Here is a 25517-nt window from a genome sequence, read left to right as displayed (position 1 = left end):
ATGGTCTCGGGGTTAGACAACTAGTGTTACGGTGAGTACATTTTGGGTCCACTTATTTTTTTTAGGCTTTCAATTACGGAAAATACTAAGGTTCGTATCAACTTAAACAACTTTAAATCTACACCGTTGAATGTGTATAACGGCATCTAGACCATCGAATGATAATATAAACAAGTGACATCATATTAAAAAATAATGAATAAATGAGATTAGAGTACACATTATAAAATTTAAAAGAGGTATTAACGATATCATCTTATCAATACCATAGAAGAAAATATCATTCGACAATCATTAAGACACAACAGAAGTATAAGCCCATTTTAATGGCGCCCATATAATGGCCCATCCAGGTCAGTTTTAAAAAAGAAAAATAATCTTTCCATTTTCTGAGGAACCCATACATGTCAATTTGGAAATGCTAAGAAAAATTAAATAATAATTGAATAACCAGAAACATGGTAGCAGCATACAGTAAACTAAGATGCTTAACAGATGACAATATCACATTGGATCAGTCGGAACGACTGCTATCTTACTACCAATTAGTCAATGGCTCAGCCTTCTTGTAAGAAAGCTTGCCACATTCTCTGAATCGCTATGCCTATTTTAAAATTTATCTCTCAAGAGGACAGCTTCTAGCAGCAGGGGAGACAACTTCCAAGTCAATTCCTACCAAGGCAAGTAAATCATATCAGCTTTCTTTGCTGAAAGTAAATCAAAGTGTGAAATTTAAGCAATTTACAGTATACCCAAGGTTTGAATTTCACTATTGCTTTCTCAATATATGAACGTCACTCTGACCTTTTCTTTTTTCTTTTTTAACTGCTCTGATTCTCATGAAGCAGGAGTTTCATTCCTAGATTCTGTACTCTCTTCATCTAGCACTTGATATTCTGCATTGTGGTTTCCATCCCCAAGAGTTGGTAGGGGAATGGGGTCCTTTTCACTGCCACAGAAAACCGTAAGTAGGACTATTTTAAGATGGAGATGCTTCTGAAAATCCATTTACAAGGTATTAGATGAGATGCATAGTAATCATAAATCACATCCTGTACATGTGCCAATGGTTGAAATGTTGAATGTATCATAGGCTCATTCCTCATAACTTGCAAAGACTAATCTGTATTTGGGTTGATTATCTAGCTTCTTGCAATCAGGATTCGGGTCTATTTCTGCTTCAGTTGGGATGAGAACCAATTATGCCTTGATGACTACTCTTACACACACAAGTTCCCAAGTTTTGAAGGTCAAAATTAATATATAAAAACTCAAGCATAGTATTAATAATGCTAGCAGAATATCACCACATGCAAAATTTGTTTGCCTATAAAGTTGAGCATACATGGGCCTCACTGCCCATATATATTTCTTAGGGCCTGTGACAGCATTAAAGATGATTATAGACTCAAAAAGCCACAAAAAGTCCCTAGTAAATTGTGAATCAAGCTGGTCATAGTACAAAACATGAAGCTATTTTGGTTTGAATGGAATGAGATTTCATCATTTTTCATTTAGAAAATTGCCTAATGTATGATGGAGGATTGCACCACAGGTTTAAACTGCACGACCAATAAGGGTAAGTTCCTCATCATACAAGTTGTGGTCAAGGTTCACAGCAAGCACCTATCTGCCACAACTAGGCCCCCATGAATCACAGAGCAGGGTCATAAATCCCAATGGATCATATTTTGATCCTTCAAGCCAACTCAAAATGGTTGCTTACTGGTTCTGTGCATAATGTGAATTGATTTCCCCTTTGTAAATCAAGGCTCAAGATTGAATTAATTATCAGTATTAGCAATTGGGAAGCCGTCTACTTTATCTGTATGAACATGATAAATTGTGCAATCGGATTCAAGATGGTTACTGTTTTAATTGGGGAGACATATTTTATGGATGCATGTACTTGTTAGTATGATATTATTAGATAAAATAAATAAACAGACAAATAAAAACTAAAAGAAAATTTTCCAAGACAAGGTATAGCACATACGTTTTTGAATAAATGATGAGTCCAACAGCAACCATTGCAAAAGAAATATAGTATAACCAATCAACCTGCAATAAGAGGTTTATTTCAGGTCAGGTTTTTTATGGATAAGAAATAGAAGATATCAGCTTATAATGGTTCAAAAACATTTGCATTAGAATCGATTCGAAATGGTTTGGTTGTGGCCTAATAACTTGTTTGCCTCTATAAAAAAACAGATAAGTTTTGGGAGCATACCTTCTGGTGGTAGAAAAAGATGCGAAACACCACTGCCCACATATCAGATGTGAGAAGGGAAAGGTTGAACCATGTGGCTCCACTGATCTATATCGAAAATAATAGTATTAGAGGCAGTTATAGCCAAGGATCCTTTCCTGAGATGGCTTTACTACAAGGGAGCCATTTTCCATTGCCTTGCATGGTGAAAATTGTCCCCCCTCAAATGATCATTAAACAAAGTCTGCAGTTTTATGATGAGCCTACCAAGCCAAATATATCTTTTTTCTTTGGGAAAAAAGAAAAAAAAAAAAGATTATTTTTTCTTTGGCCAAAGAAAAGCAAATCTTCAATCTTTTAGATGATCAGAAACAGCAAACCAAATACGGAACTTTCTAGACCAACTAGACTAAGACGTTACCTTACTCATTTAATCTTTGGGCAATATTTGCAACAGAAATGATAATTAGTTTTGGTGCAGTGACTTTCAAGGTATCAAGAAATCAACTGAACAGAAAAAAAAAAAAAAAAAAAAAAGGTATGAAGAAAAACAATTCCGCCAGTGACAATTGGTGAGATGGAAACTGACCTGCAGAAGAAAGGGAACAATGGTATAGAACAGAAAGGTTGACACGGCATAACCAACAAAGCCTAATATCTGAAAAAAGAAAAAACAAAGTGATTCAAATTAAATAGTAATAACTGCAACTATTCCAATGACTAATTAAATAATATGAAACAGAGAAAAGGGTAAGCATATATTTGGGTATAACTTCCTATATCAGAAATCGGTAAACTAGGGACCCTGACCAAAGTAAAATCTGATTTATTTAAAGAAAGTTTTCATAAGGCTTATCATTTCAAAGAAAAAAGTTAATGATGTTATTTGTAAACCTTCTGCAGATAAGAGCCCTCAAAACAATAACATTTTAATGTTCTAAAGCTCTTGCTACTGCCTGATTAGAAAAATCTTTGTCACTATGTTAACCCATTTATAAAGTAGGAGAAGCTTGATCCATGGAGAACACAGAGATGAAACCATTAAAGAGCAGTGTATCAAATCACAAATAATACCAAAAATGGATTACTTACAATATCAGTAGACCACTCCACCGATTCCAGACTCTTTAACTCCATTATGGATCTAAAAGAATTGAAGGTTATGGAATCAAAGCATTAATGTTATTCCACAGGTTACCGAATAGTAGCATTAAGTATATCCCTAAGCTATAGTCTTAGAAGCTAAAACTACAGCACACATGGATGTGAACAGCTGAGCTTCAGAACCAAAAGCAGATCAAAAGACGTAAAGTATACGCTGTTCAACGAAAAGGATACATCTCGCATACACTCACTAGCAATCCAAAAATACCAATCATTGTTACTACCTCAACACGATCTTTCTTCTTGACACAAAACTCCTGCATTTAGGAAGGAATAAGAAGATAGTAAACTCCCTCGATTGGTTGAAAAATGGATTCGTTGGATTCCTCCAATCAATGGAAGATTCAAATTATATTTTGATGGTTCAAGGATAGAGAATAAAAGTGCTTCAGGATGGGTTACTAGAGACTCTAATGGTACCACAAAAATGGCTGCTAGTAGACATATAGGTACTGCTTCAGTAATTATTGCAAAATGTATGACTTTAAGAGATGACATGTTAGCTACCAAGAACAATGGGTTCTTAAACCTAGAGATTGAGGGTGACTCGAAAATAGTTATAGATTGTTATAATAAAAAAAGTAATATTCCTAGTTCTATTATGTTATTGATGGAGGATATTTTTAAGTTATCTTAGGATCTATATATATTTATGATTGTCATTATATTTATAGGGAAGCGAATAGAACAGCAGATTGTTTAGCAAAGAAAGGTATTTGTAATCTAGATTCAATCATTCGGTGGTCAAATTTTCCTTACGATGTTAGAAAGTTTAGTTTTGAAGATTATTGTGACACCTCTTTCAATCGTATTTGTAGGTATTCTATTTCGTAGTCTTATTTCATAAAAAGAAAAAAAAAAAAAACACTCCAAAGAGGCAAGGAATTGATCCAGGAAGGATCAATACATGATATGAATTCTCTTTTCATATCAAGATGCAAAAAAAATACTCAAGATACATTCATTTTTAGAGTGTATATTCATTAACTGCTAACATCTCACTGACTAGCCATATATCAATGAGCCCAATGCTCCTTAAGGTGAATGAGATATACTCTTGAGGTAGGGAGAGAGAGAAAGAGTGCACAATTCAATAGGATTACCAACCTCACCAACATTGCTCAAGGCAAAGAAAAGTGTCCCTGCAATGACAAGTATGTCACCGAGAAGAGGTCTTGAACCGCCTGAAAGACAACTAGAAGTTTGTGAGATACCATATTAATAATGTAGAGTTTTTGGTACTAGAGTAAAAACTATACAAGGGGTTGGTTAGTTGTTTTTCGAGTCTTCTAAAGAATTGCTAGAAAAATAAAGAAAATGGCAATGAGCACTTCTAGCTGAAATATACTTTCATTGATTATACCTAGAATCACCTAAACAAAATTGTTAATGAGAATATTTGAGGCTGAACATGATATGATAACCAAGAAAGTACAAAGTGAAAAATCAGTTCCCAATTGGGAAAAGAAAATGTCACCTCCACCGCCCACCCCAGCATCAGAGAGAAGCACTAAACCAAGGCCTACAATACAGAGAGCTGCACCAAAGAACTGCCATAAGGAATATCGAGTGCCTAGAAAGCTCCATGTGAGAATAATGACCCATGGTATGGTCCAACAGTCCAATAATGTCACACTAGTAATTGATGAATACTGATAGGCTTTATTGACTGCATTCAAACATAAGCAAAACATTAATAATTTCAGAAGTCCATATATCAACTACTTTGGTAATACATTGGAATAATCTTGAAAATCATGACCAAATGTTGGGGACCAAGCCCGAATTGCAGTTGAATTAATGAAGAATCAGTCTATATGTCAACCACCTAAATGATAGTCATATTATAAAGTCCAAAAATCGCCTTCTAGAGTTTGTTTTATCAGTTAATTCCACATTCCCTTCCTGTACAGTAACCAAATTCCCCGAGTTAAGTTCCAAAATAAATCAAAGAGAATAATAAATAAGTCATTTTCATGCTAACATGCTTCTTTGTTTTCCTCCCACTAGCACCCCTTTCTTAACTATTTAGCCTAAGTCCATATCTACTGGCTTTTTTATCTTACAGCATTTCCTGAAACATCCTCAAATCCTGATCATTCTGATTGTCACTGTGCCGACATGGTTATTATCTATAGTTATCATTTCCATGTTCAAGAAAGAGACTCACCCAGATAATTCCCTTGAACATCGACAAAGCCCAAGAAGAGATACCAGTACCAGGAAATCTGACAACCCACAATATATATGTATATAAATATATAAACCCAGCAAAATCAGTTTATGTAAACCAAATAAAGCTACAATGTCCATTTGGCAGCCAAAAGAAAATTCGATTCAGCAACGGAATACTTTATCTACCTCAGTTCAAAATTTAGGATTCAAATTTTTTTTTTTCCCATCACTTTTCTAACATTTTCTCAGCTACCAAATGGGGCCGAAAAAATTTGGACCACTCATATAAACCAAAACCAAGCAAATCTAATTAAATACTAATCCTGTCGTCTCTTTGATTAGTGAGAAAGGTCATTTACCCGAAGTTTCTGACGCCTATACAACAAGATACTCCCATAAACCAAAGCTAAAGACAAATAAGTGAAGAAACTCTGTGTAAGAGGCGCATCCACACCTGAACACACCCAAAAGAGGGAAAAATAATAAACTAAAATTAACAAACAAACTCCCAATAATCCAACAAAAAACCTCAGTAATCAACTATAGAAAGTTACCAAGATCGGCTATAAAAGACGAAGAGAAGCTGGCGACTGCAAGTACAAAAGAAACGACCTGACCCAGAAATAATACATACAAAGTTCGCAGCAAGATTCCATGGCTTCTCCACCAGCTGCTCATGGCGCACTCACCACACCAGTTTCAGTGTTCTATACTCAGATTCAGTGTTCAGTGCTCAGAAAAATCAAATAAAAACTTCCATACGCAACACCCCACATTTTTCTCATCGTACTTAAATCATTTAGACCAGACATGTGCTTCACTGCGGTCACACTCACGCATCCAAATCTGCAGCTACCGTTCTTGGCGACTTTTTGGCCAGCTGGTCAAAGCCATATTTTCCCGGGATTGCATAAAGACATGTTTGGATCACTCTTGCTTCTCATTTTTTTTCCCTTTCTAAATGGAAATGTGTCAACATGGAGACGTGTGATAATGAGCTAAAGTCTACTCTTAGAGGATGGGTGAATTTTATTATCCCAAACAGAACTTTCAAGAATTTGCTAAGGATTGACAAAAGAAAATGTCACCCTTCACCGTAAATCTGGAAAAAATTTAATATGTCATCGATATTGTTTATTTTTTATTTTATAGAGTATACACTATACGCTATACTATCATCGCAGTCAAAAGATTTTGAGGAATCCTTTTTGATATGACAGCTCATCCGAGAATGTTAAAATACTGCTGCATTTTCGTATGCTGAGTCAGCTCCTGCGTGGCGTACAAGTTGTAACATCTCCATTTCTTTCTTTATATCGGTATTAGGCTATGAGCCAACACAATTTCAACTATGTCTTCCATATGAAAAAAAGAGCGAATTTGGCAGGTGTGGTAGACGGCCGAAGAAAGCAACCACGTGTTTCTTAATCCTCCAAGTCCAAGTCACGTGCTCCATCGGAATCCTGAGCTCCTAAACTGAAGGTACAATGTGACTGTAAAGCTTGGGGGACCTGAATTATTTTCTTGACAAATTTTAAACTAAAGCTGTGCAAAAGAAACAAGAAGTCAAATGTTTTTTAAATTAGAGAAATCGAAGAAAAATAAATTTTATGATAATTTTAAAGTGGAAAATAATTACTATAATAAATCATCATATTTATTATTTCATGCTACATCTATTATTATTATTTCCTAAAAATACCTATTTCGATATTATCGATAGTTTATAGAGGTTCTAATAAATCGTTAGGAGGCAGAGAGGATTTTGCAAATAATGGGCTAACTCTTGGGTGGCCCATCCAATCCATCATGGACCCGATTCATCGGCTGACGAACCAGGTGGTCTGACACAGACCCAGTTAGAGCCCAGCCCATTGCGCCCAAGATTGTAATGGGTCAAGTTCCCTTGCCAGCTTGCCTATGCCTGATTAGAAATAAAATGTGACCGTCGAGATTGATATATTATTTATAATACCATGTAAGAACACATGTTTCGTCCATAACTTAATACCAGAAAATATCAAAGTGTGACAACATACTTTATAATTGAATATCGCATAGTACAGCTACATGTGATAGAATGGAGCGTCTCAGCCCGTAGAGTTAGAGATTCTTGCAATGGAGGAAGGTTCAAATTTCACCATTGCTTTCCTGCATATAAATTTCCACTAGTAGCTTTTGATTGCACCGGTCCTCATGAACCAGGAATCGCATTCCTAGATTCTGTACTCTCTCCATTAAGCACTTGGTATTGTGCACTTAGGTCTCCGGTCTCAGGAGATGGTGAAGGAATGGGATCCTTCTCGCTGTTACAGAAAACCACAAGCAGAATTGTTTTCAAATTGAGCTACTTCTGGAAATATTACATAAAATAAATAAATATATAAGTAAAAATTGGAAGAAAATTTTCCAAGATAAGGAATAGAAGTTACGTATTTGAATAAATGATGATGCCAATAGCAACAACTGCAAAAGAAAGATAGTATAACCAGTCAACCTGCAATTAGAGGTTTATTTCATGTCAGCTTTGAGAAATGGAAGATATCAGCTTATAATGCAGTAGAATGAGGCTCAAAATGATTGGGCCCTTGCCAAACAACTTGTTCGCCTCTATAAAAGTGAAATAAAGTTGGAAGCATACCTTCTGGTGGTAGAAAAAGATGCGAATCACCACTGCCCACATATCAGATGTGAGAGCAGAAAGGTTGAACATTGTGGCTCCACTAATCTGTATCCAAAAATAATCACGTTAGAGATAGTGATCGTGTGGGATCCTTCCCTCAAATGGCTTCACAGCAAGGGTCCGGTCCCTTTTAACCCATTGCCTTGTATGGTGAAAACAGTCTCCCTCAAATTAGTGATCACAAAAGTCTGCATTTTCACAATGAGTTTACCCAGCCAAATAGACTGTCTTTTTCTTCTTCGAAAAAAGAATGCACATCGGGAACTTTCTACACAACCTAAACTAAGATATTACCTTACTCATTTAATCTTTGAATACTTTTTGCAACAGAAATGGTAACTAATCTTGGAGCAGTGACTTCCACAGTATCAAGAATCAACTGAAAAGTAAGAAAACTTTCATCTACAGAAGAAAAACTCCACCAGTGACTCAGATGGAAACTTACCTTTAGAAGAAAAGGAACAAGAGTATAGAACAGAAAGTTTGACAGAGCAAAACCAACAAAGGCTAATACCTGAAAACAAGAGAAGTGATTCAAATTAAATAGTAATGACCTCAACTATTCCAAATGACTGGATAGATAATTTGAAACAGAGAAAAAGGCAAGCATATACTTGAGTGCAACTTATTATGTAATAAATTAGATTTATACAATCAGGGTATCAGAAATCAGTAAGCTAGAAACCCATAAAAAAAAAAGTCTTATTTATTCCAAGAAGGCTTTCATGGGGCTTAACATTTCAAAGAAAAAACATAATGATGCTAATTGTAAACCTTTCCCATATAAAAGCCCTCAAAATAATTATGTTTAAATATGCCAAAGCTCTTGCCTCTACCACTTTTGTTAAAGGAGATGCTTGATTTATAGAGAATACAGAGATGAAGCTATTAAAGGGCAGTGCATCAAATCACAGATAATACCAAAATGGATTACTTACAATCTCGGTAGACCATTCAATTGATTCCAGACTCTTTAACTCCACTATGGATCTAAAAGAATTGAAGGTTATGGAAAGAAAGCATTGATGCCATTCCACAAGTTACTGATAGTAACATAAATTATATTGCAAGCTATGGTCTTAGAAGCTATAAGTAAAACACACATGACTGTGGACAACTGAGTTTCAGAAGTAAAAGCAAATCAAAGACATAATGTATCTGTTCAATGAAAAGGATACATCTCACATACACTCACTAGCAATCCAAAAAGACCAAGCATTGACATTAGCTCAACACGATCTTTCTTCTTGACACAAAATTCCTGCATTTAGGAAGGAATAAGAAGATAGGGAACACATAAGAGGCAAGTAATTGATCCAGAAAGGATAAATGCATGATAAGAATTACGTTTCCATAGCAAGATGCAGAAAATACTGAAAATGCATCCATTTTCATATAGCCAACATCTCACTCACTAGCCACATATCAATGAACTCAAGGCTGTTTAAGATGAATGAGATATAGGGAGGGAGGGAGGGAGAGATTACCAACCTCACCAACGTTGCTCATGGCAATGCAAAGTGTCCCTGCAATGACAAGTGTGTCACCAAGAAGAGGTCTTGAACCACCTGAGAGACCACTAGAATTTTGTGAGATACATTACTAAGAATGTAAAATGTTGGTACCGGAGTAAAACTGTACAGGGGCTTAGATAATTATTTGTTATTGTTCCCCTCAAGAATTGCTTTAATGGCACTCCTAGCTAAGACATACTTTCATTAATGGCACCCAGAATCACCTAAATAAAATTGGCAATGAGAATATCAAGGGCAGAATGTTATACCGTAACCAAGAAAGTACAAAATGGAAAAATCAGTTCTAATTGGGGAAATGAAAATGTCACCTTCACCACCAACCCCTGCATCAGAGAGAAGCACTAAACCAAGGCCTGCAACACAGAGGGCAGCGCCAAAGAACTGCCATATGGAATATCGAGTGCCTAGAAAGATCCATGTGAGAATAATGACCCATGGTATTGTCCAACAGTCCAATAATGCCACACTAGTAAGTGATGAATACTGGAACGCTTTATTGACTGCATTAAGACATTCACAAAGCATTAATAACTTCAGAATTCCACACATGAACTAGTTGTGTATGAGATTGTACTAATCTTTAAACAAATGGCTGGAACCAAGCCTCATTTTCAGTCAAATTAATGAAGTCTATATGTCAACTACCTAAATGACAACATATTATAATGTCCCAGAATTGCCTCCAAGAGTTTGTTTTATACAATACATTTAATTTTCAGTTTCCAGTTCTGGGGATGAGCAAGTGGTTGGATCACTTAAGTCCACATTCCCGTCTGGTACTCTTAACCAAATTCTCCATGTTCCTTAAAGAAGCATTGAATTACGCAAAAGTTTTTAATTACAAGTGAATAAGTGGTTAATACAATTTGAACAAATATAATCATAATCTTGAATTTGTTCATAAACAATGAAATATAGCTAAGTCCAAAATAAATCCAAGACAATAATAAACTGAACATTTTCATGTAACATGCTTTTTTTTGCCTCCCACTCATCATCACATTTTGAATCATTTAACCATGGCAACCAACCTTTTTTCCTTACAGCCTTCCTGAAGTAGTACTAAATCCTAATTCGTTCTAAGAATCGGGTAATTTCCGATCCTTAATTTGTCATTATGCAGCCATGGTTGCTATATATAACAATCATATCCATGTTCAAGAGAGAGACTCACCCAGATAATTCCCTTGAACGTCGATAAAGCCCAAGAAGAGATACCAATACCAAGAAACCTGAAAACTCACAAAATATATTGCACATTTTTATAACAAACCCAGGAAAATTAGCTTATGTAAACCAATTTTACAGTGTCACTTCATTGATCCTTTCTTTGGCTGCCAAGAGAACTGAGGAAAATAAAAGGAAAAATTATTAAATTTTGTTGCTCTTATTCAGTAAAAATAAAAAAATAAAAAATCTATTCAAGCATCGACTGCTTAACCCGTCTCAGTTAAAAAAATTATGCAGTTTATATCCTCTATTTTCCAACATTTTCTCACCAACCAAATGAAGCAAAAAAGGAATGTCCGTGGAAGCACATAGATGAGCCAAATGCAGAACAGACGTATAAACCAAAACTCAAAAATATTCGTCAAACATCAATCATTTCGTGCGTTTGATTTTAGAGAAATATCATTTTACCTGTAGTCTCTGACGCCTATACAACAAGATACTCCCATTGACCAAAGCTAAACACAGATAAGTGAAGAAACTCTGGGTAAGAGGCGCATCCACACCTGCGAACACCCAAACGAGAAGGGGAAAAAGGAAAAATAAAAAACAATAAAATAAAATTGACAAACAAATTCCAACAACCCAACAAAAAAAAAACCTCAATAATGAACTATAGAAAGTTACCAAGATCGGCTATAAAAGACGAAGTGAAGCCGGAAACTGCAAGGACAAAAGAAACGACCTGACCCAGGAGCAGTACATGCAGAGTTCGGAGTGAGGCCTCATTGCACCTCCACCAGCTGTTCATGGCACACTCACCACTTCCAGTATTTAGTACTCAGAAAAATAATATAAAAAAGGCTCCGATGCTTGGAAACGCCAAACATTTTCCCACTGGTATTTATACCAAACGTGTGTTTCGCTGGGGTCTCTCCCAGATATACAAATCTGCAGCCACCGTTCTTGGCGTTATGAAATATGGTCAACGCAATTCTTCCCGTCTTATTAACACAAATCAACACATAAAGACATGCTCGGTCTGATGATGGATCACTTTTTCTCTTGTTTTTCCTTTTTTTTTCATTGAATCTATTAACTGTCGAGACGGGGATGTGTGATTATTATGGGCACGTCTGTTTCTAGAAACAGTTGATTCATATTAACCAAACAAAATAAAAAGACGGGATAAGGAAAAAACCATGATCTATTTTTTTAAAAATAGATTTTTATAATAATTTTTAAAAATTATTTTATGATGTTTTATAAAATAAAAATCTATTTTTTATATTTTAAAATATATTTAAACATATTTTTTATTTTTAATCATTCTTGATAATTATTTTTAAAATCTCCAACTATGTAATTAAATTTTCATTTTAAGAAGGCGACAAAAAAGTTGAGGGTACGGCAGTTGAGTTGGTAGGTGTTGGCAAGCAAGCAAAGAAACGCAACCATGTGTTTCTTTAACCACCGGGAAGAAGCCACGTGCCGACCACCGTTAAGAGTCCAAAGTCAAGGCATAGTGCATTGCATGCAAATTAAAAGTATTAAAAAAAAAAAAAAAAAGTAACGCAATATGACAGCCAGGTGGTCTCGGAAAAGGCCCAGAGCCCAGCCCATTCTGGGGCAAGGATGCATAGCGAGATCCGTTTGTGCAAACCCAAGAGCTCATTCAACTGGCCATGGCGTACCAGTCCATATACATTGGCCCAGCCCAGGTCATTTATATGTATGTTCAACTTTCATATTGGGCCCTAGGCAAGAGTTGAGTAAAGAATAATCATCGTGGATTTGGGAATAATGAGAAATTACTATAAATGTTGATAGCAGCATAAATGTACTGAGATGCTTCACATTATGATATATTGGGCAGTAGGAACAACTAAAAACATCAACCAAACAGTAGATGATCAGCCATCTCAGAAGAAAGTGAGCCGCATCCTCGGGATGAAAAGTTAAATCTTTCAAGGAAAGAGCTTCTAGCAGCAACAGGTAGAACATACATTTTATTTTGCGGCTACAACTTCATCCCTATCAAGATAGTATATCATATCTGGCTTCTATTCCAAGTGCTTTTAAATTCAAGTAATATACAGCCTACTGAAGGTTTGAATTTCCGTGATTGCCTCTCAACAGTGACCCTCATGAAGAAGTTTCATTCTTACATCCTGCACTCCCTTCATTGAGCTCTTGGTATTGTGCATTGAGGTTTTGATCCTCAAAAACCGATATATTGGAACCCCCCTCACTGTTACACGACAAAACATAAGCATCAGATGAGATATAATGCAATCTTAGTCATATTCCACAGATGTTTCAACGATTCAAAATTCAAACTGATCATAAGCTGCGATCATTGAGGATTATAAGCTTGAAAACTACATGAGACCCAAGTATGATGTGAATCAAGCTAGTCATCAGTAGAAAACATAAAGCTGTTTTGGTCAGTGCAGAATGAATACTTGTCTAGGATCATTTCCTAGTCTAGAAGAACTTTGGAAGGTTACTACTTGAGTTTGAAATGCATGACCAATAAGGACAGCTTTCCTCACCATATCCTGTTCTAGTCAAAGGTTCAAGGACAACACCTCTTTGCCATCCACTTGCTTGCAAGGAATTCGGTAACAATGTTTTTGGAAAGGTGTCTTAAATTCTTATTTAGTACTCCTTTTGGTGAAAATAAAAATAAAAATTAGTGTATAGAATATTTCATACATTGGCATTTCCTTGTGAAAATAAGTTTCTAGGCTATGAGGAAAAAAGTTATAAGACTGAGATTAGTTTGTAAAGAAGAAAGGTAAAAATGTGAAGAAAAGTGAGAGGCATCCAAGTAGGGCTCGGGATTGAGGGTGTAGATATTAGGAGTAGAGAAACATGAGTTGTTTTCGAGCTTAAGAGTTGTTTCTGTTTTCTCTTTCCTCTGTGATGTAGATATGATTTGTCAAACCACATCTTTTATACTCGTGTGGCTTTCCTTTTATGTCATTTTACCAGCCCATTGCATTGAAGCTTCTGCTGCGGGCACAACAAATTGATAGAGGATTGACATCAAGTCAAGTGCTGGAGATAAGTCTCTAACCTTGATGAATGAGACGTTGACTCACTGGTTCTGTGCAGATAATGAATTGATCTACCCTTTTTAAATCATAACTCATGTTGACTCCTTGACTTCAATTATTAATTGCAGCAATTCCAGGTTATCTATTTGGTGACTTTTGTCTATGTCGACAAACATGGTTGATGTGCAATCAGATTGAAGGTAGTAATTGTTTTTCCAGGATTGACTTAAAGTGAGAGTCTAATACTTTTATGGAATAAAAATGGAACAAGTATAGAACATACTCTTTCGAATAAATGATGAGTCCAATAGTAATGGTTGCAAAAGAAAGATAGTATAACCAGTCAACCTGCAATTGAAGTGCAATTCTTGGTCAGATTTGTATCGATGATGCCAATTTTAAGAAATGGAAGACATTAGCTTACTGTTCAAAAATCATTTACAGTAGAATCAAATGCAAAATGGTTGGACTCTGGCTGATAACTTGTCCTGTATTGAAGGGATAGAAATTTGAAATTGTTACCTTCTGGTGGTAGAAATAGACGCGAATAACCACTGCCCACAAATCGGATGTAAGAAGAGAAAGACTGAGCATTGTGGCTCCACTGAGCTGTATCCAAAATACTCTTATTAGAAAGCAATAACATTGGATCCTTCTGACAAAAGGCTTCACTACAAGGGAGCCATTTTAAATCAATGCATTGTTTGGTGAAGACGGTCTCTCTCAAATAGATGTCCATCCAAATGCACCCTTTCTCTTTGAAGGAGGAAAACAAAATCTTCAACCTCTATATAATCAGGGATTAAATAGCAAATTGAAGCTTTGTAGTCCAACTCGACTAAAATATTATGTTATTCTTTTAATCTCTTAACACTATAATCAACAGAAATGGAGACCAGACTTCCTTGGTGCAGAGACTTTCATGCTAGCAAGGAACTGATTGAAAGATAAGAACAATTGTCTAAAGAAAAGCAACTCCACCTTTGACAGTCCAAGAGAAGGAAACTGACCTTGAGAAGAAAAGGAACAAGAGTATAGAACAGAAAGGTTGATAGAACATGACCAGCAAGGCCTAGTATCTGAAAACAAGAGAAAGTGATTTAGTTTAAATTGTAACTACCACATCTAGTCTGTTGACTAGCTAGAATTTAAAAGGAGAATGAGGGAAGCATATTCAAATGTACTGAAGCTCTTGATTCTGCCCCCGTGCCACCTATGTTAAACCACTTGTACTATAGGAGATGCTTGATCCAAGAATACAGAGGACCTTGAAAGAACAGTGTATAAAATCACCAAAAAAAAAAAATTTTTTAAATGCAGAAATAAATCACTTACAATATCTGGAGACCATTTGATAGACTTCAGAGTCTCAAACTCCATTATGTAGCTATGAGAATCGAAGGTTATGGAATGAAAGCATAAATACAATTCCTCAAATAACTTAATAGTACCATAAGTTATTTTCCAAGCTACACCATTTGAAGCTAAAATTACAACAGAAATGAATCTGAATAATCGAGTTTTAGAAAGCAAAAGCAAGCCCTGGACTGTAGAATATATATTGCCCAATGAAAAGGATACATCTCACATGCACTCACTAGCAGTCCAAAAGCACCAATCATTGCAACTACTTCAACACTATCTTTCTTCTTGGCACAAAATTCCTGCATTTAGGTAGGAAAAAGAAGATAGGAAACTCGTAAGAGGCCATTAATTGTACAAGAAGGGATAAATGTAGAATATGAACTCTGTTTCATTTCTAAGAAGTTCAAAATACTCAAAATGCATTCAATTTTCAGCTTTATATGAATGATAGAGTGAGCTTGAGCAGTTCAATGAGATTTACCAACCTCACCAACATTGCTCATGGCCAAGAAAAGTGTTCCTGCAACGACGAGTGTATCACCAAGAATATGTTTCGAACCACCTAAGAGACGAATACAAGTTTGTGTGATAGTTGATACTATAGTAATAAATCAAAATGTAAAATTTTCAGTAATAAAGTAAAGACTGCACAAGGGGTTTAGGTAGTTATTTCTAATGTTGCCCATAAAAATTATTCTGAATAGGAAGAAGCTAGCAATGGGCTCCCCTACATGGTACCTAGAACCACCTAACAAAATTGTTAATGGTAACATCTACAGGCCGGATGTTATACTTTCAGACGCATTAGTACCCAGAAATTATAAATGAAAAAAAAATAAAAAATTGGGGAAAAGAAAATGTCACCTCCACCACCCACCCCAGCATCTGAGAGAAACACTGAAGCAAGGCCTGCAACACACAGGGCTGCACCAAAGAACTGCCTTATGGAATATCGGGTGCCTAGAACGATCCATGTGAAAATCATGGCCCATGGTATCGTCCAACAATCCAATAACGTCACACTAGTAGCTGACGAATACTGGTATGCTTTTTTGACTGCACAAAACATTAAAAGGAACATCAGTAATTTCAGAAGTCCATTTATCAACTACCTCCTAATTTTTGAGTCCTTGATAAAATGTTTGGAACCCCACATTCCCCTCATGCATTATGACAAAATTCTCCAAGTTGTGCTGGTAGTTTCCCCATGAAGGACATGGGCATCTCCGAGCCGGTATAGCTAAGCGAAGAGCACAACAATACGTGCATCTTAATGTTCCATCCACTCATCACCCCATTCTAATTTACTTAACCCATCACTATCTGACCTTTTTCTGTCCCACGACATTTTCCACCTTACTACCACATACAGAATAAAAAAATCCCCAATCCCATATGGGTGTTATATGCAACAACCATATACATTTTCTGGAAAAATGAAGCTATTCAGCTTTATGAATCTATGATCCATTACAAAGGCCAAGAGCACATGAAAGAGACTTACCAAGATAATTCCCTTGAACATCAACAAAGCCCAAGAAGAGATACCAAATCCAAGAAACCTGAGAAGTCACATAATATATTGAATATCTTTAAACACCCACTATCATATCCATGAATTTACAAAACCACCTTCACCAACCCTCCCCTTTGGTTTCCAAGAGAAGAGAAGGAAGCAAGTAGAAAGAAGAAATATAATTTGTTTTGTTGCTCTTGTTTCATTAAAATAAAAAAATCAACACAACATAGTAGGATACTTGCTTTTCAAAATTTAATATTAGACTTTTTAGATCCTGCTCTTTTCGAACATTTTCTCAGTAACTGAATGGAGCCCAAACGATTCTTGCTAGCACCACACAAACGAGCAAATGCAGAGCAGATATATAAATCAAAACCCAAGAAAATAAAACTAAATATTGACTATTTCGTCTGTTCGATTGATGAATGAAGATGATTTTACCCGTATGTTCTGACGCCTACCCAGCCTGATAGTCCCAAAAACCAGAACTAAGCACAGATAAGCGAAGAAACTCTGGGTGAGAGGCACATTCACACCTGCACACACCCAAAAGAAAGACCCCCCACAAGGCCACAACCATAGAAATGAACTTAACAAAAATGATTCAACAATCCCAAAAACAGAAAACTGAAAAGACGAAGAACAGAAAGTTACCAAGATCGATTACAGAAGAAGAAAAGAAGCTGCTAAACGCAACTAGAAAAGAAACGACTTGACCCAGGAATAGCGCATACGCATTTCGCAGCAATCTTTCATTCCTTATCCATCGCAGCACGAATTCATTACTTTTCCATCGCAGTAAGACCTCATTGCCTCTCCACCAGCAGTTGATGGCATACATAGCAGTTCTTCAGTGTGTAGTAGCCAGAAAAATCACATAAAAGTTTCTGTATCAGCAACACAGGCAATAATGTTTATTTGATTATGCCATATGCGCGGGTGCCATTTTTTTTTCGTTTTGGTTCAGTCCCTTTCAGGCCATGATTCTGCAGGGACCCTCCATTTTCCCGATAGTCAACCAGCCACCTTCCCACTCCTGAAACTTTTATTTATTTATTTATTTATTTTTGATGCATCAAAATATAGTTTGGTACTTTTGGCTTTACTATGATTTGAAACGGAATTCTAATTTAATTTAATTCAACGTACAGCTTTCTATTGAGATTAAAGCTTGATTGAAGGTATTTTCGTGGAAATTGCCCCGTACTCCAGTTGCTGCTCGTGGGGTACTCTTCATCTTCCATTTTCATCATTCAATATTGAATTCCTTCTTCCTCTATCATTACTTGTAGGTATGGTTTATCGATGGACTCACAATAATTGGGCGTTAGGTTTGAGAAGATCGATTCTAACATACCGAGGAGTGCTTGTTCTATTGTGGATACCTTTCTTATATTATATTCTAGACCAAGCTAAATGTCGCAATTACAATGATCGTTCATCGGAGAACGACTCTGAAAATATCAATGCAAGTGAGCATGAAATAGTCTTCGGAATGGAGAATTTTCTTTGGATGGTCCCGGCAATTGATGTCAAATCTTGACCAGAGAGGCGACTACAAAAACAAATTTCTTTCCACTTTTTAACTAAGTGGAGAAGTTTCTTTTTAATAAGCACGACACCCAAAGTTTCTTTTAGATGTGTAATTACAAAATTATTTTTTATTTTTTAAAAATAAAAAAAATATTTTAAAAAATTGCGTTATATATGACCATTGTATTTTGTTTACAAATTTAAAAAACAAAATGAAATAAAAAAGCGTTTTTAAATAATAAATAGAAGTAGATTGAATCTGTTTTTAAAAACACATGAAATTTTTTTAAAATAAAAATAAATAAAATCAAACCTAATATCATGTGTTTTTTTTCCACAATATCATATTATATCAAAAATCTTCAAATATGACTTTTTTAAAATTAAAATTGTTTTTAAAAATTTATTTATAATTAAAAAATTAATTTTATTTTTAATAAAATTTTAATTAAATTAAATTAATATTATATAAATTAAATTTATAAAAATTTTATAAAATCAAAATAGAAAAAATATTTTTAAAAAAAATGATTTAAACCAATTCTGACTTCTTTCCCAAGGATTTGTTTGAGAAAGTTTTCAAAAATAATTTTTTTGATACTTCTTAGGATAAAAATATACTTGTTGAATGTTTTCAACTTATTTCCTAGGTTTTTAATTTTACATAATTATTTATTTTTAATTATTCTTTTTATTTTTCTCATTATTTTTTAAAAGAACCTTTAAAAATATATGAATACAACTAAATTGTGTTTTGAAAAAATTTCTCTATTTTTAATTTATTATAAATAAAAATATTTTTTATTTTCTAATTATTAGATATATTTTAAATCTACAAAACCCAAAAACTATAAAACCCTAAAGTATCACTAAAATTTCAATAAGTGATATATATACCATATGTATGAGATTTTTTTATTAAGAGTTAATTTCACAGGTCTACCTATAGGTTTTAGCTAAATATAATTAGTTCCATTAATTTTAAAATTGTTAAATATCTCCCTTATTTTGAATTAGAAATGAAGTAAGTGAAAACAATAAATAAAAATAAAGGTATTTAATGAAATTTTGAACCAATGAGGATTATGTATATTCAATCAAAACTTCGAGGGAGGTTAATGAAATTAACCCTTTTTATTCATTATTATATCTAACCTCTTTTCATAAAGTATTAAAATTGTTGGAAAATAATCTTCTTATATTTTTATAAAATAATGTAAGATAAATAATATTGTTTGTATTTATAGGTTTTATATTAGGATGTGACTTTATCAAAATATACTTTTTTGATACCCATTGAAAAAATATCCTCGATAAGGTAAAACTACATACACATTTTTTAAATTTATTATTTATATCTTGATCTCATATATTTATATTTAAATTGTTTGTACTCATATTTGACAAGTTTAGATCTCACCATACATAATGAATGATTTAGATTTCTTATTTTATAAGTATCGTTATGATACTATAGCATTTTCATTCATGGTAACAGATTGTTCCGGAAAACTTAATATTTTTAAATTAATAATTTATATTAGGCTTAAGATAAAATTATTATTAGATTACTTTTTTTCAAACTTATTATTTGATTTTTATTTTAAATATTAAGATTGCTTGGTAACTTTTTTCAAATTATTTTTTTTTAAAATTTAAATATTATTTAGCCTTAAATAATAAATATCCATATTAAAAAGTATTATACATGTATAAAATAAATATAATTTTTTATCATAAAAAATGAGTAGTACATGTGGATTCATGGATGTAAAACAAATTCTTAAAACATGTAGAGGCAAAGCCCATCATCTTACCATGGGGAAGGAGAGGGAGAGAAGGCAAGTATATTTTATGAACCCAAATATATCAAGAGTTTGTTTGTTTATTTATTCTTATTTAAGTCTTAAATAAGTTGCTTTAATATTTAAGATAAAAAAAAATAGTAGTAAGTTAAAAAAAAGACAATTCTAAAAATGGTTTAATTATTAAAATAACTCATTTTATCATTTAAACAAAAAGGTATAACAAATAAATAACTTAATACTTAATAGTACAGTATGTGTTGGTTTTAAATATGCTTACGTCCCATCTATAGGCATTTAGGAAATGTAATCTACATAATAATCATTGAAAATGAGGAACCAACGTGCATTGATTCATGAATGTGAACACGTGTGAAAGAGGCCCCAACCTAATGATACCCTCTAAGGCAATCACATTGTTCTAACAAGTTGGGTGTCTGTCACTTTTGTAATATCACCTTTTTCCTTTTTAGCTTTTATATGTTGGGGTGAGATCTTGATAGTTAAATCTACTTCAACCTCCTTATGGTCAAAAACATCATACTAAGATTTTCAAGGGTGTCACAGCCTTGATGTTAAACCATATTCTTATCAAACCTAAGATTATTGAGATATTGATATAGTAGCTAGTCTATAAAGTCAAGAGAAAAATCGGCATTTGAAGATGTTCAAGGTAGGCATTATAGCTTGTGACGCATGTATCAGCCTCCACCTCCCAAAATCGATGACTATAGGAGATGGGGTCCTTTTCATTCATTGGTGCTCTTAGCTAAGAGGAATAGAGGTGAAGCATGCATATATTCTTATAGACTAAAAACCTTAGGTTATGTTTGGTTCAGAAAGTATAAAGGAAAGAAAAAAAATGTTAAGGAAAATGATTTTCTTATATTTTGTTGTTTTATAAAATATTTCAGAAAAAAAATAATTATAATTAAAATTAGTTAAAAATTTATGCATTTTAAAATTATTCAATATTTATTATTGATAAATTAAAATAAATAAAACGAGTTTAAAGTAGTAAATAAAAATAATTCTATTTTTTATTTTTCTTCACTTTTTCTTTTCTTTTACTTTTCCTCTCTATTTTCTTTTCTTTGCATTTTTCATCAAATTTTTTGAGAACCAAACATAGCTTTAGTGAAAGAATTAGAAATCTTAACTAGGGATGATAACAAGATGAGTGTTTTTTTATATTGGTCATGTCTTACCTTAAATAAGACACATTTGATATAAATATTGATAGAAAATAATGTTTTCGAATTATCTTATGAGATGCTTAAAAATCTTGATCGGTTGTTTCATTAACTAATTTTTTTTGTCTTAAGTTGTGAATAGAACTACAAATGTAAAAATGATTTTTTTTCACCACATAAAAGCTTTGACAAAATAGGGAAAATTCAAGTTATTTATGATTTTCTCCCATTTCTTATTTATTGGATTAGGTTGTGTCAATATGATCACTCAAATTCAACTTCAACAAATATAATATTCAAGACAAATTTAAGAATTTTTAAAAAATTAGGAATGGGGTTTGAGTTTAACTTTATTCCACTCGATTGACTATATTAGATAAAAAAACATTTTAATTGAGTTTTTTTTTTAATTAGATAAACAAACTATACATCCTAGTATCTCTGAAATAGAAACACCGGACGAGGCATCCACATGTGATGATAAGTAGTCAAATTTTAAAGGAAGAACAAAGGTAGCTAAGAAGTAAAAAGAGTGAAGTGATCCTCTATGAGAATGAGTGAATGAGCAACTCTTCAAGTTTAGGGAGAGTAAAAAAATACACAGCGGAATTTAGATGGGTAATGTTACTCTATGAGATCATAACCTCATACTGTTTAATGACTTTTTAATTTATAGGGGACGTGTGCCCCTTGTGGGCACTAGCTCAATCCGCGTGGCATGCTACAACTGAGCCCGCGTGGCACGTTATCACTTACAACTGAGCGACACGGACTAGACGCGTCATTATTCCAATAATATTTATTTACAAATGTAAAAGTGCAATTAAAAAAAAGAAGAGAAAACAATAATGATTGGTGAGCTGAATTGATGGGTGAGGTAAGCAAGACAACACCCACGTTTTTTGTTTGACCCCTTAGCTGAAGTCGCGTGGGCAGTGGGCACTACCACCCTTTAGAGAGAATCAAGAGCCCCAAAAGTAAAAGGCACAAAAATTAATCTATTCAGTAAAAACAATAAACTATTGGAGACCCATAGCTTGAGTGACACGATTATCCCCATTTGGGTTTTCTTTTCGTCAGGCCCACAAGTGAAATGACCTTTTGGTTTAATTATTTAATATATAGATAACATTTCAATTCGTGTCATTTGATTGGGCCAGCCCGATATCTGCCGGCCCATCTCAAAATTCTAATGTAGTGTAGTCCAATGTGTGAAACTCCCAATGCAATACATTATTCTTAATTAAATCAAGGCCACAAGCTAATTTTAAATGATACGTATTTGAGACTCTCATGAAAATTAAGTGCTTTTAATATTATAGGTTTCTTCCTGCACATTAATGGTGGGCAATCTGCTTCACCTTTTTCATTTTTTCTACCTATGACTAGTCCTTGTTATTTGTCCTTTTAAGGAAACCTTGCAGCCCAACGAGAATTTAAATATATGATTATTCCATTTTAGAAAAATAAGATTAATCATTAACATTGGAACGTCCGTTTAAAGGTCATCCAATTTTTATAATATTTTTTTTCTAGGTTGAATCATATTATGTCTCTTTAGATCAATTATTGAGGGAGAAAAAAATCTTTCACATCACCCAACTACAAAATTCTCAACATAGTTAAGGAATAGTATGAAACGTAAAGTGGGCCACTTTTGAACTTTTGAATTGCATGAGATGTAAAGTTGGCTTCATTGAATTTAGACGGGGTAAAAAATTTAAAAAATTCCAATTATGCAAATGTAGAATAGTTTGGTGGCTGACATTTTGTCATATACCATATATACCTTAATTTTAATAAAGGAAAATGGTGCTGACGGCATTGGTAGAGGAACATATGGCATGAAACAAACTTAATCAGCAAGAAATTATATTTTGGTTTTTTTACTATGGAAATTTAGTCTAGGAAAAGAAAGGAAAAAGATACAGCTAAGAAAGGCGCAAAAATTGATGGAGGAATGAATCAGAATCTTGAAAAGCCACCTAACAGGCTAATACGATAGGAGGGACCACATTAAACTCATATAGTGTGAAATCAATGCGGAAAAAATCCACGTGGCAGAGAATGAGGGTGAGGGGAGGCTGAGGAGGGGCAGTCGCAGATGAATTTCCGTGGTGTCGTTGGCTTGGAGCAGGTCCTTTTTGGCTCCTCCAGCCTGTACCCTCGATATTTTTCTTCCATTATTTATTATATTATTTTATTTGTTAAAATCATTTGATTTTTGTCCCATTTTCTTCGTTCCTTCCTTCCCAATTTCTCTCTCCCTTCCCTTCTCTCTCTACCTTTCTATGGCTATATTATTCCTCTGATTATGCTTCCCTGTTAGATTCTTGTTCTTCTTTTCTTCGCTGTGCGATTCTTCTAACCCTTTCTTCAGGTACAATTTTATTTTCCTTTTTCCCCATTTATTCGTTTCTATGTTTCTTTCTTTGATGGATCGATCCGTTTCGTTTCATTGATGCGAATTTTGACGAGTGAACGGAGGAAAGGTATAAGGATGTTCAAACCATATGCCTCTCGTGTTGTGATTTTTTCTAAATTTGGCTCTTTGCGATTGAGGTTTCGATTGTCCTCTGTTTTCTCGGCTACCAAACAGGGGATTTACGTGAACTTTTTTTGCAGTAAAATTTTGTATTTTTCTTCATCCTTTCGAATTTCTTTTTGCAGATCGACGATCCTGTTGTTCCTCGGATAGATCTGCTACTTCTTTTTCGAAATTATAAATTCTTGAGAAGAACACAGATCTGATCTGGAAATGGCGGAAGAACACAGATGCGAAGCTCCCGAAGGCCACCGCCTTTGCGCCAACAACTGCGGTTTCTTCGGTAGTCCAGCGACCCTAAACCTTTGCTCTAAATGTTACAGAGACCTCCGTCTCAAAGAAGAACAAGCCTCCTCTGCCAAATCCGCGGTGGAGAAATCGCTTTCAGCCGCTTCCTCTTCCACAGCTCCTCTCTCCCCTCCCGCTTTAACCTTACCGGAAGCCGCCAATGAAATCACTGTTCCGGCGGCTGTGGCCGCCTCTGTACCGCCACCTTCGGCGACACAGCCGAACAGGTGCTCCACATGTCGGAAAAGGGTGGGATTGACCGGGTTCCGGTGTAGGTGTGGGATCACGTTCTGTGGGGTCCACCGGTACCCGGAACAGCACGGGTGCACCTTTGACTTCAAGACGCTTGGCAAAGAGGCTATCTCTAAGGCCAATCCTGTTGTAAAAGCTGAGAAGTTGCACAAGATATGATGTGGACCGTTTGATCTGATGACCTTTAAAATCAATGAGCGATCAAAACGGTCCACAATTTCAGCTTTCGACTGTAATATGTGATATATATTTCCTTTTTTTCTATATAATTTTATTTTTATTTACGTCATCATTACGTGTCTTTCCTTTGTAAAAAAACTTTCCGTTGGTATTGAAAATTTGGGTTCACTTGTTCTAGGTACAGTGCCACTGTTTCTAGAAAGTTGTTAAAAAAAAGGCAACGCTTTTCAGCCAATTGGGGCAGGCCACCGTATCCCAGTTTTCTCAACTGCCTCCTGTTTTTCTGAAAACGACGGCAGTTTGTTGCCCTCCTGCCATTGGCCAAGAAGGTTGCCACTTGTGAAGGAGCTAAGCAATCGGCATCTAGAGCCTAGAGGGCAATAAAATGTTTTTCCTTCAAAAAGAACGGGGAAAATGACGATTGCGTGTCCAATAATCTTATGGGAGGATTCAGAAGCATTGGAAATTTTGCTTTTAAGCTAAAAAATTAAACTACATTGAATTACTTTCCTTTCAGAATGAACCACAGAATGTTTCTAAGATTGAAGATATCGGGGTTTCCACGATGTGGAGGTGTTGGAAGTTTGAAGGGATTTTATTTACTTCCTCGGGTTTGGGACTAAAAATGTTTATGTATTATAAATTTAAAATCTAATTAAATATCTTTTTTATTTTAAAATTTAATCAATTAACCCTTTTATTTTGAATGAAAAGGAAGATGAGTAAAATTGAGTTTTAATGATAATAAAATTTACTTTATTCAAGTCAAAAATACAAATTTATATTCAATAAATTTCCAAATGATAAAAAACCCGGATATGCATGCGAGACGCGGAAGA

At 34.5% G+C, this 25517-nt stretch overlaps 4 protein-coding genes across 12 annotated transcripts; 1 reads left to right on the top strand and 3 right to left on the bottom strand.

Annotated features, from left to right (window-relative positions):
* Positions 1-224: 224 nt before the first annotated feature.
* LOC117920518 (solute carrier family 35 member F1-like) lies at positions 225-6509 on the bottom strand. 7 transcript variants are annotated; one of them, XM_034838107.1, is made up of 12 exons: positions 6183-6483; positions 5908-6002; positions 5544-5601; positions 4851-5042; positions 4481-4557; positions 3548-3630; positions 3302-3353; positions 2799-2867; positions 2231-2317; positions 1997-2061; positions 805-949; positions 225-672 (listed from the first exon to the last, which is right to left on the bottom strand). In XM_034838107.1, exons 1-11 carry the CDS (start codon positions 6202-6204, stop codon positions 838-840), a joined length of 912 nt encoding a protein of 303 aa, XP_034693998.1. In that variant the 5' UTR covers positions 6205-6483; the 3' UTR covers positions 225-672; positions 805-837. The 7 variants fall into 7 exon arrangements, with proteins under 7 accessions (XP_034693998.1, XP_034693995.1, XP_034693996.1 ...); XM_034838104.1 differs by having other exon boundaries at positions 6103-6478; XM_034838105.1 differs by lacking the exon at positions 2231-2317 and having other exon boundaries at positions 6103-6489.
* A 944-nt stretch (positions 6510-7453) lies between these two features.
* LOC117920520 (solute carrier family 35 member F2-like) lies at positions 7454-11915 on the bottom strand. Of its 2 annotated transcripts, XR_004652261.1 has the most exons (12): positions 11624-11915; positions 11408-11502; positions 10941-10998; positions 10075-10266; positions 9723-9799; positions 9410-9492; positions 9170-9221; positions 8677-8745; positions 8190-8276; positions 7981-8045; positions 7588-7854; positions 7454-7472 (listed from the first exon to the last, which is right to left on the bottom strand). XR_004652261.1 is itself a non-coding variant. In XM_034838111.1 (11 exons), exons 1-11 carry the CDS (start codon positions 11745-11747, stop codon positions 7743-7745), a joined length of 1014 nt encoding a protein of 337 aa, XP_034694002.1. In that variant the 5' UTR covers positions 11748-11915; the 3' UTR covers positions 7477-7742. The 2 variants fall into 2 exon arrangements, 1 of the variants encoding a protein (XP_034694002.1); XM_034838111.1 differs by lacking the exon at positions 7454-7472 and having other exon boundaries at positions 7477-7854.
* An 844-nt stretch (positions 11916-12759) lies between these two features.
* LOC117920892 (solute carrier family 35 member F1-like) lies at positions 12760-17900 on the bottom strand. The gene is made up of 11 exons (XM_034838580.1): positions 17537-17900; positions 17324-17418; positions 16868-16925; positions 16228-16419; positions 15849-15925; positions 15580-15662; positions 15334-15385; positions 15009-15077; positions 14521-14607; positions 14282-14346; positions 12760-13187 (listed from the first exon to the last, which is right to left on the bottom strand). The coding sequence occupies exons 1-11, from the start codon at positions 17721-17723 to the stop codon at positions 13082-13084; spliced, it is 1071 nt and encodes a 356-aa protein (XP_034694471.1). The 5' UTR covers positions 17724-17900; the 3' UTR covers positions 12760-13081.
* Positions 17901-23655: 5755 nt separating this feature from the next.
* LOC117919558 (zinc finger A20 and AN1 domain-containing stress-associated protein 4-like) lies at positions 23656-24855 on the top strand. Of its 2 annotated transcripts, none has more exons than XM_034836720.1 (2): positions 23656-23793; positions 24084-24855. In XM_034836720.1, the coding sequence occupies exon 2, from the start codon at positions 24172-24174 to the stop codon at positions 24655-24657; it is 486 nt and encodes a 161-aa protein (XP_034692611.1). In that variant the 5' UTR covers positions 23656-23793; positions 24084-24171; the 3' UTR covers positions 24658-24855. The 2 variants fall into 2 exon arrangements, with proteins under 2 accessions (XP_034692611.1, XP_034692610.1); XM_034836719.1 differs by having other exon boundaries at positions 23656-23905.
* The last annotated feature ends 662 nt before the right edge of the window (positions 24856-25517 follow it).

This window comes from Vitis riparia, chromosome 8 (genome assembly GCF_004353265.1).
Source record: "Vitis riparia cultivar Riparia Gloire de Montpellier isolate 1030 chromosome 8, EGFV_Vit.rip_1.0, whole genome shotgun sequence".
NCBI classification, from domain to species: Eukaryota; Viridiplantae; Streptophyta; class Magnoliopsida; order Vitales; family Vitaceae; genus Vitis; species Vitis riparia.
This window is presented reverse-complemented; position numbering and strand designations above follow the sequence as displayed.

Excerpts from the sequence above, each read along its gene's own strand:
- LOC117920518 (XM_034838104.1), bottom strand. The coding sequence starts at position 6,226 with ATGAGCAGCTGGTGGAGAAGCCATGGAATCTTGCTGCGAACTTTGTAT. Across the intron at positions 5,602-5,907 it reads ATAGGCGTCAGAAACTTCGG|ATTTCCTGGTACTGGTATCT; the intron begins GTAAATGACCTT and ends GTGGGTTGTCAG. Across the intron at positions 2,318-2,798 it reads TTGTTCCCTTTCTTCTGCAG|ATCAGTGGAGCCACATGGTT; the intron begins GTCAGTTTCCAT and ends TTTTCGATATAG.
- LOC117920520 (XM_034838111.1), bottom strand. The coding sequence starts at position 11,747 with ATGAACAGCTGGTGGAGGTGCAATGAGGCCTCACTCCGAACTCTGCAT. Across the intron at positions 9,493-9,722 it reads CCATGAGCAACGTTGGTGAG|GAATTTTGTGTCAAGAAGAA; the intron begins GTTGGTAATCTC and ends TCCTAAATGCAG. Across the intron at positions 8,746-9,169 it reads TTGAATGGTCTACCGAGATT|GTATTAGCCTTTGTTGGTTT; the intron begins GTAAGTAATCCA and ends TCTTGTTTTCAG.
- LOC117920892 (XM_034838580.1), bottom strand. The coding sequence starts at position 17,723 with ATGTATGCCATCAACTGCTGGTGGAGAGGCAATGAGGTCTTACTGCGA. Across the intron at positions 15,078-15,333 it reads TCAAATGGTCTCCAGATATT|ATACTAGGCCTTGCTGGTCA; the intron begins GTAAGTGATTTA and ends TCTTGTTTTCAG. Across the intron at positions 14,347-14,520 it reads TCTATTTCTACCACCAGAAG|GTTGACTGGTTATACTATCT; the intron begins GTAACAATTTCA and ends CTTCAATTGCAG.
- LOC117919558 (XM_034836720.1), top strand. The coding sequence starts at position 24,172 with ATGGCGGAAGAACACAGATGCGAAGCTCCCGAAGGCCACCGCCTTTGC.